Source organism: Oculina patagonica, chromosome 12 (assembly GCF_052425735.1).
Source record: "Oculina patagonica isolate OP01 chromosome 12, crgOcupat, whole genome shotgun sequence".
NCBI classification, from domain to species: domain Eukaryota; kingdom Metazoa; phylum Cnidaria; class Anthozoa; order Scleractinia; family Oculinidae; genus Oculina; species Oculina patagonica.
The window spans coordinates 25,252,514-25,268,317 of NC_135769.1; the positions used below are offsets into that span (position 1 = coordinate 25,252,514).

The 15,804-nt window shown below is 38.5% G+C and overlaps 1 protein-coding gene and 3 non-coding genes across 4 annotated transcripts; 3 read left to right on the forward strand and 1 right to left on the reverse strand.

The window, feature by feature from the left end:
• Positions 1–9,362: 9,362 nt before the first annotated feature.
• LOC144632981 (uncharacterized) lies at positions 9,363–10,624 on the forward strand. Its single transcript, XM_078491738.1, has one exon. The coding sequence runs from the start codon at positions 9,458–9,460 to the stop codon at positions 10,199–10,201; it is 744 nt and encodes a 247-aa protein (XP_078347864.1). The 5' UTR covers positions 9,363–9,457; the 3' UTR covers positions 10,202–10,624.
• Trnat-agu (transfer RNA threonine (anticodon AGU)) lies at positions 10,509–10,582 on the reverse strand. The gene has a single exon. It is a non-coding gene; the product is annotated as a tRNA-Thr (tRNA).
• Positions 10,625–10,671: 47 nt separating the features above from the next.
• Positions 10,672–10,745, forward strand: Trnat-agu (transfer RNA threonine (anticodon AGU)). Its single transcript has one exon. It is a non-coding gene; the product is annotated as a tRNA-Thr (tRNA).
• A 176-nt stretch (positions 10,746–10,921) lies between these two features.
• Trnat-agu (transfer RNA threonine (anticodon AGU)) lies at positions 10,922–10,995 on the forward strand. The gene has a single exon. It is a non-coding gene; the product is annotated as a tRNA-Thr (tRNA).
• The last annotated feature ends 4,809 nt before the right edge of the window (positions 10,996–15,804 follow it).

Genomic DNA, 15,804 nt, shown 5'->3' on the forward strand with positions numbered 1-15,804 from the left:
TATAAAGAAATGTGATAAAAAAATAAATAAAATAAATACGAATAGGTAGTGAAAATAAAACAACCGCTTATATCCATGATGCTCTGAGATTCTTGCTAGATCAGAACTTTTTTTCTTCTAACGAACAGGGAAAACTGTCTCCATTAGTACATGTATGTAAAACTGCTGATAACAAATGTGAAATATTCAACTGTGTGCGAATTATTTTGATTTTACCTTTTGTATTTTTATGAACTTCTGATAACACTTAATTTTAATCAAGTCAATTAAATAGTTACAGGACTTTATCGTGAGCAGTGACGTCACAAAATATTACTCGCCGGACCTGGCCAAGCTATTCGCGGCCCCAAGCTTTGCGCGGTCATCGAAACAAGAAAGATCACCTGAGGAATAGTATGTTTACAATGAGAAAGATAAATAGTCCAATTTCGATATTTTAAAATTCAGGCTAAAACAATAGACATCACAACGAGGCTCCGGGGAATAAACCCCACAAACTCTATAGTTTAGTCCCCGGAGCCTCGTCTTAAGGTCTATTGTTTTAGGCTGAATTTTAATATATCGAAATTGGGCTATTGGTAACGCACATTTGATCACTTCTTACGCTTGACATACATTTTAATAATTACTCTAACTAGTTGTGCCTATCGGTAAGTGCCAACGAGCGAAATACTCATGTTTGTTCATAAGAACAGATATTGAATGGTTTTTGATATAACTATATTTAAAATGACCAAAATATGGTAAATTGTATTTTAGGTAATATGCGAAAAAAGTGCTATTTCTCTGGTGTTCATAAATGACACAGGCTTGATAGCCTGCGTAGCAGGCGCCGTAGTTTCCAGCGCGCGTATTCTCGCGATCGCGCACTCTTTTAAACACATTAAAAAACGTACACAGATGTCTGCTACGCAGGCTACGGGTTTGACAGATTGATAACTCTTGACAAATCTTTAAATTCTTTTCAACGTTAAAATGTCACAAAATGTAGGCAATAATTAACTATTAAATGAGGTTTAATCACTGTTTGTTAAATACAACACGCGATGGTTAAAATGTTTCCGTTTCATTTCAAGAACTTCTTATAAATCAAATCCCAAAATCAAAACTGCTAAGGTGCTTTTTTAAAAATAATTTTCAGTAATCAGACCCAGTAATGCACGGGTCAGATTTCAGTCTCGCATGCAAAGTGTCATGTTCAGTTACGCAAAACTTGAAAACTTTGAACAAAAAACAAAACTTGAACGGTCAGGATTATTTGGAGACAAAATTTTTATTCAAGTTAACAGTACATTTGCCGTTAGCCGCAAAAAACGTTTGACTTTCTTGTGTGTATGACATGCAGTAGTTTTAGTGAGCGTCGCTTTGTATTGATGTTATTCCTACGCGGAGCGAAAATGCGTGCCAAATAAAATATAAACGGTATTTGATTTGGAATAAATCATCGGTCAAACAATTACTATAAACACAATTTTCAAGTTAACATTACATTTGCCGTTAGAAGCAAAAAACTTTTGACTTTCTTGTGTGTATGACATGCAGTAATTTTAGTGAGCGTCGCTTTGTATTGATGTTATTCCTACGCGGGGCGAAAATGCGTGCCAAATAAAATATAAACGGTATTTGATTTGGAATAAATCATCGGTCAAACAATTACTATAAACACAATCAACACTAAAAGGAAGCATTTACCCGACTTCAGCATTATCATAAGTCAAGAAAACTCTATTTGAAGTCAACAGTCTGCTTTTGATTTTCATGTCTCTCTTCGATCGTAAATCAAAGGACTCCAAAGTCGAAAGATTATTTCATCGCTTTGAAGACCTTGATGTTCATTTTTTTCGGCGGTCTAATATTCTGTAGGGTGTTCTCTTTCGATTTATAATTCCTTAAAGGTGTATTTATCGGTAAAGGGATGAATGACCACATTGAAAATTTTAACAGCGAGCCGCGTGGACGCCATTTTGGTCATTTGCTCTCTAGCAAGGAGTGAGAGACTGGGAACCAGTTGGAAAGAACAATACAACCCAAATATGGGGTTTACTTACACCCAAATATGGTCAAAAAAAAGTCCCTTACGCAGAACTTAAGATTTTCTCTGCCTATACACTCATACGCACACGGCTCTATGATTCTGCCGCCTCGACAGCCTCGCCTCTTGGCTCGGCTGTCTCGTTGGCAATTAGTAAACACGCGGATTTTATACTTATGTAACAAGAACATCGAGAAGCTTGAGAAGCTTAAAATCGGGCGCTTTGCCTTGAAAGGCAGGGTTCAGTACAGCAGAAACCACGAAGCAGTTACTTAAGTAGCACTCAGTCCGACTGTGTTTGTGTAAGTCACAGGGCTTGCATGAGCTGTATTAGTGTGCATAATATAATATCTAGAACGTTGTCGAGATTGCATTATTACTTAATGACATGATGGTTTCAATTTATAAATGTATCTCACACAATACAAATAAACGATTGAAGTAGACGACTAGACAATGTAAAGTTTTAAGACTTAGCAAAGTGCAGTGTATTGGTAATACTGTAAGGTGCGGTTTCACCTGAAGGTCGTGTGCTTTTCGGTATTTTCCAGGCATTGCACTTTGATGGGACAGTACTACAACTGTTTACCGGGGAACTACTATTGTCAAGAAAATGATCACAACTTGTTGATGAATGATTGAACATTTGTTTCATACCATTACTGTAATAGCAATTGATGAAGGCTTTTAGTCCTGAACCAAAGTATAAGGACTGGGAAATACTGAAACCCATTATCAGCCACCTTAAACGGAAATATCTTGTTGGTGTTTCAAGGAATCCAAGGAAACTTCACTCATCCCATGTATCTATGTATTGTGGTATTTTGTAATTTTTTGAGTGATTTTTGGGGATGTTTGGCAGGTGATAGTTTTTGTAAAAGAATTAGTAAAATTTAGACAACTAAGAAATATTGAAAAAATTTAATGTGAATTTAACATTGGAATTTGAAGTTAGAAATTGGCAGACGGACACCAAACAGTCCCGTGACATCCTGGAGTGTTTTTGCATGGGGGTCAACTGTGTGATGATGTTTCCATTTTTTCTTCAAACCCCACTGATAAAGAACTGTTGTTGGTGTTATGTTGGTGTTATCACATGTCAAGCCTTTAACAAGGTATGAAAGAACACAAGGATTTAAATTATTCTGGTGCTCAATTGTTGCGTAACTAAAATTAATGTTACTCAAATTCCTGATGGATTCTGTCTTAAACTGTTACGAGCTTAGTATTTCCAAATTATTGCATGTCAATGTAAGGCAAGACAAGACATGCCTTGGTGCTTATGTAATTCTCTTAAAAACACATAAGATATTGACTATAATTTTGTCTGTGCTATGGCAATTCACAGTGGGGTGGTCTTGATGTGTCTTTAACTTGTAGACTGGACTGGACTAGTAAAACGTGGACTTGTAAAACGCCTCTAGACACTTCGAATTCCTTGGCCACAATCATCTTACGGCTCTCTTCAATACATAATGTCTCAAAAAACAGTAACCTCAGAAAGAAGTCAGAAGCAAATAAGGTCGAAAGACCGAATTTGAACATATAACGGCAAATGTTCTAATGTCACGAACGTAGGAGTCGTGTAGGCCCGTCACCTTTATTTACCACATATTGCCCCCAAATTAAAACAGTACCCTCAGAAAGAAGTCAGAAGCAAATAAGGTCGAAAGACCGAATTTAAACATTTAACGGCAAATATTCTAATGTCACGAACGTAGGAGTCGTGTAGGCCCGTCACCTTTATTTACGATTGACTGTTGATTTCTGGACGGGCCCCGTTTTACCTCGTGCGAGCAATACAAACGACTGCACTCAACAGACGTCAAGTGGTAGAAAGAAAGAAACATATGCACACAACTCATAGCATCAATCCCGTTGTTTTAGTAGGGGTTTGCAGAACGAACATGTGCTATACTGCAAAAACATCTCCACGCTAAAACAGACCATAGAGTGCTCAAAAAAGCTAGAAATATGCCGTCGAAGAAACACACAAGAGCTTCAAACACAAATTATTTCGCTCGCTAAACCGTTTAGTTTTATCCGATTTACAAGCGCTTGTTTTACAAGTCCGCGTTCTACAAGTCCGTGCTTAACAAGCCCTCGTTTTACAAGTCCGCGTTTTACAAGTCCGCGTTTTACTAGTCCTCGTTTTACAAGTCCGCGTTTTATTAGTCCACGTTTTACTAGTCCGCCTTTTACAAGTCCGCGTTTTACCTGAGTCCGCGTTTTACTAGTCCGCGTCTTACAAGTCCGCGTTTTACTAGTCCGCGTTATACTAGTCCGCATCTTACAAGTCCGCGTTTTACTAGTCCGCGTTTTACTAGTCCAGTCCAGTCCTCGAAATACAGTATGCCAAAACTCCCCGCCCTCTAAAGATAAGTCCTTGACGGTTCTTGTCGTTTTTCGGTGCCTATTCATCTTCGGCATCTTTCTCATCCACCTCTCGTTCTGTCCTGTGTCTGTCATCACACGAAAGAAAAGCTGATTCTCAAAAAATCTGCCACAAAAGGAAATTGACAAAAACAATATGAAAACCATATATCGAAAGTTTCTTATTCTAAAATTTTATCATACGTCCTAATTCAGAGCTACAAAGAAGTTCCTCCTTTTGAGTTATTGATACTGTTCTTACAGTACCTCTTTCCACTAGCGAAATTTTACAAAATTCCTCCGCGGCGAAAAGGTAGCGCGAATCCAGAACAGACTCCAATCGAGAGTGGGTTAATTCTAGACTACTATTAATTAACTATTACAACATTCATTTTTAAAATAGTTTCCCAAGCCGACTAAGCTAACTAAACGTCGAGTGTATCTTTCAGTAAACAAAACATGCCGTTATGACGCCGGAAATCCAGCTCACGCATACTATACCCCGTGACTCACGCAAACCTCCGACTTACGTGCTACTACAGTCATTCCTTTCTAAACATTTTTTTTTTTGACCACCACCGTACCTTTCTACCCAAAAAACTCATGAAACCGCCCGGTTTTAACCTGTTTTAACCTTTCAAAAATTAGAGCGTTCGAAACTAAATAAGATCCGTAATCACAAACAACATACAGCCGTTTACCAGCACTCTTTAAAACTCCTGAAACCCTTCAAAATCAGGCAAAATAAATCTTTGAAATAACCTTTATCAATGTTTCTTATTTTTTATTCAGTTCTATAAAATGCCTTTCATACACTACTGTCAAACAAAAATTTCAATTTCCTCAAAGTTTCAAGACAAATTTCGTGCACAATGTAATTTGATTAAGCCAATATTATCACGTCTAAAAATACTTCAAGCAATTCAGTGAAAACCCGTTTTTTTTTTTTCGTATCAACGAAAACCACTTTCGAATAATCAATACATGAAAATAACAATAAGATCAAAAGGAAGAAAGGAACCTTTCTAATTATTTGAAGACTTTCAAAGCCGTGATATTATGCATCCAATCCGCGATAAAATTTAATTACAACAAAATCCAAGTTCTCATTTTGAATTCCATTTTTTTCAGTTGATACCTTTATCCAACTTGTGAAAAATTCCATTCAAGTTCCTATTAATACTGTACATACCCAATGTTTTGCTCAGGTCTTCAGAAGCGTCTTACTAACCAAATCTAAAATAATTCCAAAACATGCTGTACAAACATTCTACTCTTTGTGACAAACGACTTGACGACCAATTGTTCAGAAATGAAAATCGACACAGTTCTTGCTAAATAAAAAAAAGTTTTACGGCGGAGTCAGGCTCAAAAAATATACCGCAAGATCACACCCCCATTCATAGTCAGAAACCAGCAAACCATCTAGTTTGCTAAAAAAAAAACCACTGCGTGACATCAATGACGTTACCTTTTTCATTTACAAAAATAACTTTAACTTGTCAAAGTAAGTGCAATTGTACAGTATGGGGCCCAGTTCTCGGCCACTTTGTGTTTAACGCGTTTTTTCACACTCCAGTTGAATCAAAAGAAAAAGGTATTTCCTTCAAACGATAGACTGATTCGTGTGCTTTAAGTATCTTGAGTTTGATCGTTCAATTCGATATAGAAAGCTCACACGTCGAGTTTACGCGGAGGTAGGTGAATTTGCATTCCCGAAAAATTTGTTTGTTTACGGCTCCTTAAAATTCATGGATGTAGTTAAACTCGTATTTTATCCAAAAGCCCCCACCATACGAGCTAATTTTTGGCATGTGAAACGTAGAATAATTCAGCTTTCTGCTTTAGTTAACTTTTCGTTGAACCGTTGTATTTTTTGGTCTTAATTTACTTCGAAATTTTTTCTTGCGACGTTTGCGTATTTGCCAGTTCTCGGCCACCCTGCTCGCTATCACAGCTTAGCGCTTGGTTTTTAATATAATTTCATCTGCTGCTGCCAGAATGAAAGAAATAAATGTTTTAAGAATAAAGTTCAATCTTATCTCTAAGTTTTGAGCTGACTCTTGTCTTGTCTATTATTTCTACAACACCTAAATCTTTCAAGACCTTTTCACTGCAATAAACCATCTAAATGCACGGGTCACACAATGCGGTTTTGCCAGAACCTGCACATAGGCAACTAGGCGCGTTAAAATCCTTCTTTTCTAAAGTAAAACAAAGCATCGTAAAAATAATTTGGGATCGATATAGTATAAATAGGTTTACAGAGTGATTTTATGACTGTGAAAATTAATTGAGCATTTTTTTACAGATAATTACGCACAAGCTTTTTAGTGGCCGAGAACTGGGCCCACAAATGGAGCTTTTATTTTTATTATTGCTCGGGCAAATTAATTTTTGACCGGTCGATAGCTTTACACCAAAAAGCTGAATAATGTAGCTAGCTCTGGGAGAAATTTCAAGTTCCTGCGGTTCTTCTGAGGTAAGAAATACAAGTTTACGTCAAAAGTGGCCGAGAACTGGGCCCCATACTGTACTTTGCACCGTAAGCTTTTTTCTCTGTCCTTCCGCCGAAGCAAAAAAACACAACTTGATTACACATTAACCCAAAAGTCGACCAAGTGTGCCTGCAACGATTTCCTGTCAAAACTAAAATGAAAACCATTGCGGTATGCGTCACCCGTAGCGGTTTTGTAGCAACCCCGAGCTATCCCCGTCTTTTTGGCCGCGCCAGGAGACTACGCTCTAGGACGACCAAAGGGTAAACCTTAAATCGGCCACGCCCGATTAATTAAAGCTTGACTGGAACTTGGTCCCCTGGGCGCCCATGGGACGAGATTAAATTACGGTTTGTGATTTTTCATATCCTATTTCAGATCTTATAAAATCGAAGTTTTATTGGGTTCATATTGATGTCTTTGAATGCTGCATTTTTGAAAGTGTGTGATAAGTCAGTTGTCTCTAAGAGTAGGAAGTTCTACAGGTACAAGTCTGATACGTGATCTCAACTATCCCCGGGAATTAATCACACCGCATTTCTTATGACAGATATTAAAAATAGTGATACAAAATTTGTTTCTTCTGGAAACCAGAGCACCAAAATGGTCAAAATCTATACCTTACTGTTTCAGCTCAAAACGATTCACAAACCATATTCTTTGGATGGCGACGCACATTTATACACAGTAGTTTATATAAGAGAGTATTTTCTACCCCTTCCGGGGTACCTGGTCACGAAATTATTTAGTTACGGTCAAATCTTTTTTCCTCTGGGAAAAGGAATTAAAACAACTTGAATAAGGGAAATAATTATAAATCTAAGCTTGACCATGTAAAAAGCGACCTCATTAGCAAAAGGCAACCGCGAGACATGGTGGTTTTTTTTTTCGGTCAGGAGAAAATTACCATTTTTACTGCTCACCGCATCAATACAAGAAAACACTCATTCATATATGATCATGCCCTTAGACTTACCTTGTTTTCTCTTGGCCGTCGGGAGGAAAAAATCGTTTATTCTCTTCATTTCTTCAGCAGTTCGACTATCACGTGTTGTGTGTTTTGTCACTGGGGATTTCCTTGGCCGACTTGGCCGAGCAGGAATGATAACGAAATGGTCACTTCAATTCCGATTAAATGAAGATGGAAACCAATAAAATATCCCGCTTGATAAGCCGTTTTAAAGAATTTAATTGCTTATTATGTTATCCTCCAGTCAGTAAGTTCATGAGATGCTTAAGTAAAAAAAAAAATATAATAGTAAAAAAATTTTAAAAAATTTCAAATATTGGTATTAAACTGACCGGACGTGGTATGGGAAACAACCGGACGATACGTCCGGCCTCCGGCCTCAAACGAAAACCCTGATTTTAACATGCACCCTGCAGTAATGAGGTTAACAGTACTATTCTGTCATAAACAGGGTGTGAAGAGTATCAGGCACTCTGCAAGAAGTGTTCCTCTTTTCCTAATTTTCTAGGAAATCACGTCAATGTAAATAGCTTTGAACTTCCGCAAGCTTCCACATTTACCCGACGTTTACACTACGGTGAAGTGTGTTTCTGGAGCAACACGTAAAACGTTAAGTGAGAACACTGGGTGGAAATAAAAGAAAGTAGAGGCAAGTTGGACATAACAAGATTTCTCTTTTGTTTCTATTAAACACCGATCAGTTTCCCATTAACGAGTACTTTAACAATGCAGGAAGATGGCGCTGTATAATAAAATTAAGTTCATTAACAGTATTTATTGATGTTTACACTTGTCAAGTTGACATTGAAATGTGGACACAGCAAACAGAGGCTCATGTGAATTTACCTCTGTGGCCGATGAAAGGCGATCAATGCTCTCCTCTAAACAGAGAGAAAGAGAAAACTGAATAAAATCTAGAAGAAAGAAAACAGTAACTTTACAAATGCACGCTACGGATTTAAAGAGGGTGTTTGAAAATATGCAATTTTAATTGTTACGATCCTGCTTGTTTGCAGATCAGATGGCGTCTACAAATCATCAATAGTTCCTTTTTCCTGCTTTCATACCGCTGAAGTCAAGGCTTATAAACCACCTGTATTGAACACGTATAGAGTCATTCAAGCGAAGAGAAACACTTTCAGCCTGACGTAGTCAATGTAACATGAGGAAGACCAGAACTATTTTTTTCCTAAAGCTAGCCATAATTAAGCAGTTACTCCTGCAAATACCAATCTGAAACAAAGAGGTGCTCCGTAAAAGACGTAAAATAAATATTTTCACGACTGTTTGAGCATTTTAATTGACAGGGACTTGAAACTCGCAGTCAATTTTCCATGTATCGTGCTATTCTTAAATTAAAAGCGATTTGACATCAATTTGGGTGTGGGTTTGTTTCAGTGTGATGTAGATGACAGTTTGATTACCAAATTGTGAAATCTTGACATAAATCATTGTAATGCCTTCTATACAAGGCAGACGTTTGGTTAAACAGCGGACGTGACGCGAACGAGCACAAAGTACTGAGAAGTTGTTGAAACTGTCCTGCTACGCATAGCAAAACAAGTGTGTGAGGTAAACTTAGAAATGGAAAGCAGAAAAATTAGAAGCAACCGTTTCGACGACAATCCAGACGAGCGAAAGATTTCGAGGGGATTGGTACGACATGTTTTGACAAGAAACTCAGGCGACAGGATTGCATTGGGCAAAGTGACTCGACAGCTCGATAAGGAAAGGATAGCGAAAGAACTGGACTTTCAGCATCAAAAGCAAAAGCTGTTACTTCAAACGTTTGATACCCACATGAAAGAGCATTCTGAGAGAGGTGGTCACGAGTCGGACATGGTAAGCAGTGACTCGGCTTCGCAAAGACTGGCTGATTTGCGAATCGCGCCTAGAAAATCTCTCAACCTGCGGTGCAGGAGTCATTCCGAGCAAGACCCGTCGAGTTTACAGTTGCGAGGCTCAAAATGTCCAATGCAGTTCCGCGAGGTGCATGAAGGAAAGGAGACGACGGAGACAGTCGAAAAAGATAGAGACAGGGCGAGGAAGACTACAGAGCAACCAACCCGCATTGGAGAAGAGCAGAAGTTGAAACGGACTAGGACACTGTCAGACATTTTACCGCCGCTTATTCTCCCACCTATACATAAATCTTGCACTGGTCCGCTAGAGAAGAAGAAAAATCCCGAGAACCAGCGAATAACTGGAATAAAAGCAAAGGCAATTCCGGTGGGCTGCGAGGGACTTGGAACGAATCAGACCCCAGTCACGACTCGGATAGATGATTTGGAAGACTGTCGATATCTCAGAAAAAGTAAATTTCGTTGAGATTGTCAACAAAACTGATTTTTGGGATCAACATCACCAACTAATGATGTAATGTAGGCACAATCTTGGACGAAACTGCTGAGACACACATTTGGGTACCACAACTAAATATTTGAAATTCGTTTGTCTCAACTATTTTTGTCCAGGATGTAGGTAATAATTTGTTGTAGGTAATCTGTATTAGTATGAAATGAATATATGAAATTCATATATTTGTACTGCGGATATACATTTTAAGCAAATGAAAGATCATCGCAGTAATGTACTCAACCTAAGCAGTTGAGAAAAGCAAGCCTGAAAAAAATTCAGGCTTGAACGGGAATCGAACCCATGACCTCTGCGATACTAGTGCAGCGCTCTAACCAACTGAGCTATCAAGCCAACTGGGAGCTGGTCACTTGTGAGTTCGTAATATACCCGTGGATGGAGTTCGGGTATATTACGAACTCACAAGTAACCAGCTCCCAGTTGGCTTGATAGCTCAGTTGGTTAGAGCGCTGCACTAGTATCGCAGAGGTCATGGGTTCGATTCCCGTTCAAGCCTGAATTTTTTTTCAGGCTTGCTTTTCTCAACTGCTTAGGTTGAGTACATTACTGCGATGATCTTTCATTTGCTTAAAATGTATATCCGCAGTACAAATATATGAATTTCATATATTCATTTCATATCTTCTCCATCCACGGGTATATTACGAACTCACAAGTGACCCGCTCCCAGTTGGCTTGATAGCTCAGTTGGTTAGAGCGCTGCACTAGTATCGCAGAGGTCATGGGTTCGATTCCCGTTCAAGCCTGAATTTTTTTCAGGCTTGCTTTTCTCAACTGCTTAGGTTGAGTACATTACTGCGATGATCTTTCATTTGCTTATAATCTGTATTAGTGTTATTCTGATCCGGTATTATCTCGTCGAGGTTTTATTAAAACTAAAATTATTGTCATAGTTGTGTAATGCAGGGTCCCTAACTTCGCAAACATTCAGGATAAGTGGATTGAAAATAAATCTGAAAAAATTAATTATTGCTTAGATCAAGCCCAAAATTCTTCTCACATCAATTAAATAACAATGTGAAAATACCGTACGTTTAATGGGGTATTTTGTTATAAATTGTTTGCAGGGCCTAAAAAGTCCAAAAAATTGCTTGCACGCAAGTTATGTATAAAAAATAGTTTGTTCTTCGAAACAAAATGTTTGCAGGGGTGCATATTTTTAAAAAGAAATTGGAGAGGAAAATGTTTTATACCTCCCCCCCCCCCCCCCCCTCCCCCAGGAACCGTCCCTTATGGTTTTCAACGTATGCGTATGCTATTTTCGTCCACCTTGTCTGTTTTTAGTCCCCCATACATACGACGCCCCCAGTCTGTTGACGTACGGCCTACTCGATCAGAGAGGAGCAGTCTATTTGAAAAAAACAATGCTTAGTATTAAAACAATGCTGTAGATAATCTGACACAGGCCCAATGATCAAACAATTCTCTACAAAATACCGCATCAAAATCATAAAAAAGCGAACCTGAATTAATCTATTTTATTAACAAGCATATCACGATTTCGGTGTAGCAAAATGTATTTCAACAGACTAACTGAAGCATAAAATTACATAACACAACAGCATATAGTGGCAGACGGAATCTTGCAACAAAGAACGTCAAAACAGCGATGGTTAGTCTTCGATTGACTGTCGAAAACTGTACTCCATCTTCTATCAAAGGGACACTGTCACCAGTTTCACTCTAAAATTAAAACTCAAGAGCCTAAAGACATATGGAAACTACGAATAGTGGTCCAATTTTGTTAAAAATCGCCATACAAGTGTACTGAAGCGATAAACAAGTTATATTTTTGTGATGCTATCAGGACTTAAACTTTAGATCTCAACTTGAAAAAGTCAGGCTGATTTTTTCAAGTTTTGTCCTTGTGGACCGGAAAAACACCTAAAAATTATCATGGCTCCGACCCTTCTTCCTTCAACAACAATTCATCTTGATGTACTAGGTGCATTTTTAAGAAGACCTATATTTCCAATTTTAGTTCTTTTTACCGACTAGCATTAACATCCCCGTGACAGTGTCCATTTAAAGTCGTTATACCGGCGTTATACGGAACTAATCGAGAAGAAAGGGTTATTTATTCCACGAAAGCATTGTTTATCATTTGGTTTGGCATAACACTGTAGATTAGTTTGTATAATCGCTGCTTGACCTCTGCACCAACATACGTAAAGGCAGCGAAGGATAACCAAATTATTGCATGACTCAGGAGAAATAAAGCCATTCTACTGGTTAAGTGGAATTCTCGTGACCATAGCCTCTCCATTCAGTTATAGATATATTTAACACGGTTATCATCAGGATATTTTTAGAAGCGTCTGATTGCTGAAGAGCGTCCACTTGACAACACCCTCACACTAAGAACCTACCAGTGGAACCAAACAAGACGATGGATTTCGAAAAGGAAATGCAAAAAGCTTTAAAAGTCATTTTTCAAAACATTCAAGCCCTGGAAGAAAACAGAGTTCAGCTCCCAGTTTCGAGAGGCAAACCGCGAAGGCAGCGAGCACAAAAACGTCGTTTATCCGATTTGCAAATTTCTTCTGAGAGCGATGTTAGTTGTGGTTCAGCGAGGTCCATGAGTACTCCACGTAGATCCCTGTCTCTCTAACCTGCATAATTTCGTACGTACGTGGTTTTATGGTTTTTAATTTGAACACGATCGCCCGCCATGGCCAGTGATAAAGGCGTTTTATAAGCTGCGCCCCAGCAAGATAGAACTCAGGTTAAATATGGACGAGTGTCTGACAGAGTATTTCATCATCTTAACTGGCTCAAGGCGTTCCCTGTGATTCACAAGCGTCGGAAAATGACAACAAGCTGAAACATAGTTTGCCTAGTGATTTAGGATAATCTGAAGACCTTTGAACGATGTTGGTGTTTTGTCGGAAATGTACTGCCTTCGTGTACACATGCAAGAGCTCAGTGTTTATAGAATAACGGTACGCAATGTACCGGCGGCGGTTCTGAACAGCAGTAAACGCGCAACAGAACCAACGGCTGCTTATAGCAAAGAGAAGTCCGTGTTATACAGTTAACTGGAATAGCTATATCATTATTCGTTCTTGTCATCTGTCAGTAACTGTTGCCAGATCTCGAAAGTGCTGAGCTCCGCAGAAACAGAAAATCGACCGCATGGCGAAGAAGTTGAGGAGAGGACTGTTAAGCGAGACAGGACGGGGACGTCAGAGCTGTAGTTCAACTTACTCGAACAGTTTTAGATAATAAGATGTCCAATCTTGTCAAATCTTTGCGTGGTTTCATTGTACGATTCACAAATGTAGTAAATCGGGTAAGAACTCTTTACGAAGAACATTGAACAAATTGCTGCCACTCTTGCCTGCAGTTTTCAAGCCTTTTCCCAATTCAAGGTAAAAAAAAAATATCTTGAATGTAGAGGATATTATGGGATATAACAGACAGTTTTTCATGTCTTTCAAGCACGAGATCAAAAACGAACATATAGTTAAGAAAACGTTCTGTTGTAACATCAAGACATCTTACATTTTGTTGTTTCGTTCGCAAATGCTATAGCTATAATATTATCAAGTGTAGTGTAAGTTCCACAATTGGTTTCCTATTTTTTGCACAGTAAAAATCTGAGTAATATTCTAGTAGACCTAGTATTGTAGGCATGTAGTTGAGTATTTTAACGTCCTACAAATAGCTGAAGAATCTTCAGTAAATAGTTCCCTTTGAAATGTTGGCTAACGAAAATGTCTTGCAATCCGTCTGTTTACCGCATAATAGATTTAGACATATTATCGTAAAGTTTCTGATCTTTATTCTCTTGTAATAGCTTTAGTAAATTTGAAATAGAGTTGGACGCTTAGCAATTATTTGTATTCGGCATACAAAGTTTTTTTCCGGGGCTAAGCGGAATTTTGAGAGGGCGTGCTAAACGATCTGTGTTGCGTAATTGTAATTAAAAAAACCTTCCCTGAATACCATAAAATCCCGGTTATAACTCCCTTGTTATTTGCCCATCTACCTGGAAACAAACAAAAAAATATTTCAGGTGATAAGCTCCCCCGGATATAAGTCCCCCTCTGCTGGACGACAGAACTGAACAGGCAGGGCTAATCAAGTGTTGCTTTGTTATGACTTAATTTTTAACTATAAAACATCCTTCGATCAACCCCCGGATATAAGCCTCCCCCGGATATAAGCCCACCAGAACCCCTTACGAAGTTGTATAAGCCCAGGGCGCAGGGCAAATAACAGGAATCATAGTTTACGGTATTCATCAGACGAACCACCAGTAACCTTCCCCTAGACAGACTTACCACATACTCACGTAATTATTTAAACAGTGTTAATATTATATCTCGATATATTGGCCGGGTATTGGCCACTCCGATAACACTGACGGACAAAATTGCACAATGTCCGTCGCCGCTTACGTGTTTTGTAGCCTCGTGAGTCAATTTTCTTTTGTCCTCACTCATTCACCCATGTGCAATAGACTCTCGTGGATTTGTGGTTAATAGGCCTGTATACATTAGCGATACTTGTTTTACCTCTTCGATAGCATCTACGGACAAAATTGCACAATTCTGTCGCCACTGACGTGTTTTAGAGCTTCGTTAGTTAATTTTCTTTTGTCCTCACTCATCCACTCATGTCACACCTATGTATAATAGGCTCGTGTGGTTTTGTGGTGAATACATTAGCGTGCTAGTTTCATTTCGATATTTTGGAAGTGCCGAAGATATCCCTGTTACAATCGCATTATAAAAACATGGACTGAATTACTTCGAGTTATACTTGAAGAAATTTTAATTTTATACCTTTTCGTTAGCAAATAAAGTTGATCATATCTATTGTTTACATGTACCTGTATAATATGTATCTTGATCAAACATGCCTTGTATCCGGGACCTCCAGCCGCTTTAACAGACGTAAAGGAAACTATAATCGGATCAATTAAGCACTTGAAATGCCAGGCGTCAATCAAAATTAGGCCGTTTGACAATTGTCAGTAGACAGAAACATTGCTGAGGTTGACAAACGATTTGTTTAACAGTTAAACTTAGGGCCAGAGACTAAATCTGCCGTGCAGTTAAATGTTGCGGTGTTTATCAGTTGTCTGTCAATTAACCCTACCCAGACCCTCAACTAACAATTTATCCCGATGACTCAGGTAAAATGGAGCCGTTCTATTGGTCAACAAAATTATCTTGATCATGACCATTATAATTATTCTATTCTTCTTACGATTATTTACATAAGCATTGTAGAATAATATTTTTAGCAGAATCTGATCACTTACGTCGACGAGCACACTTGGCTAGGCCTTGCACACTGAGAAAAATATACCATTGCCGAAGCAAAGAGGATGGACTTCGAAAGAGAAATGCAAAAGGCTTTAAGCGTTATTTTTCAAAATATACAAGCTTTGGAGGATAAAAGAGTTGAGATCCCAACGAAGTTCAAGAACGATCGAGTTACGAGAGGCAAACAAGGACAGCGCAAACTGACTTCTCTAAGTTTATCTGATTTGCGAGCTTCTTCCAACAAGAGTGCTGTCAGCGGTGGTTCAGGAATGAACTCCA

Coding starts and splice junctions, on each gene's coding strand:
- LOC144632981 (XM_078491738.1), top strand. CDS start 9,458: ATGGAAAGCAGAAAAATTAGAAGCAACCGTTTCGACGACAATCCAGAC.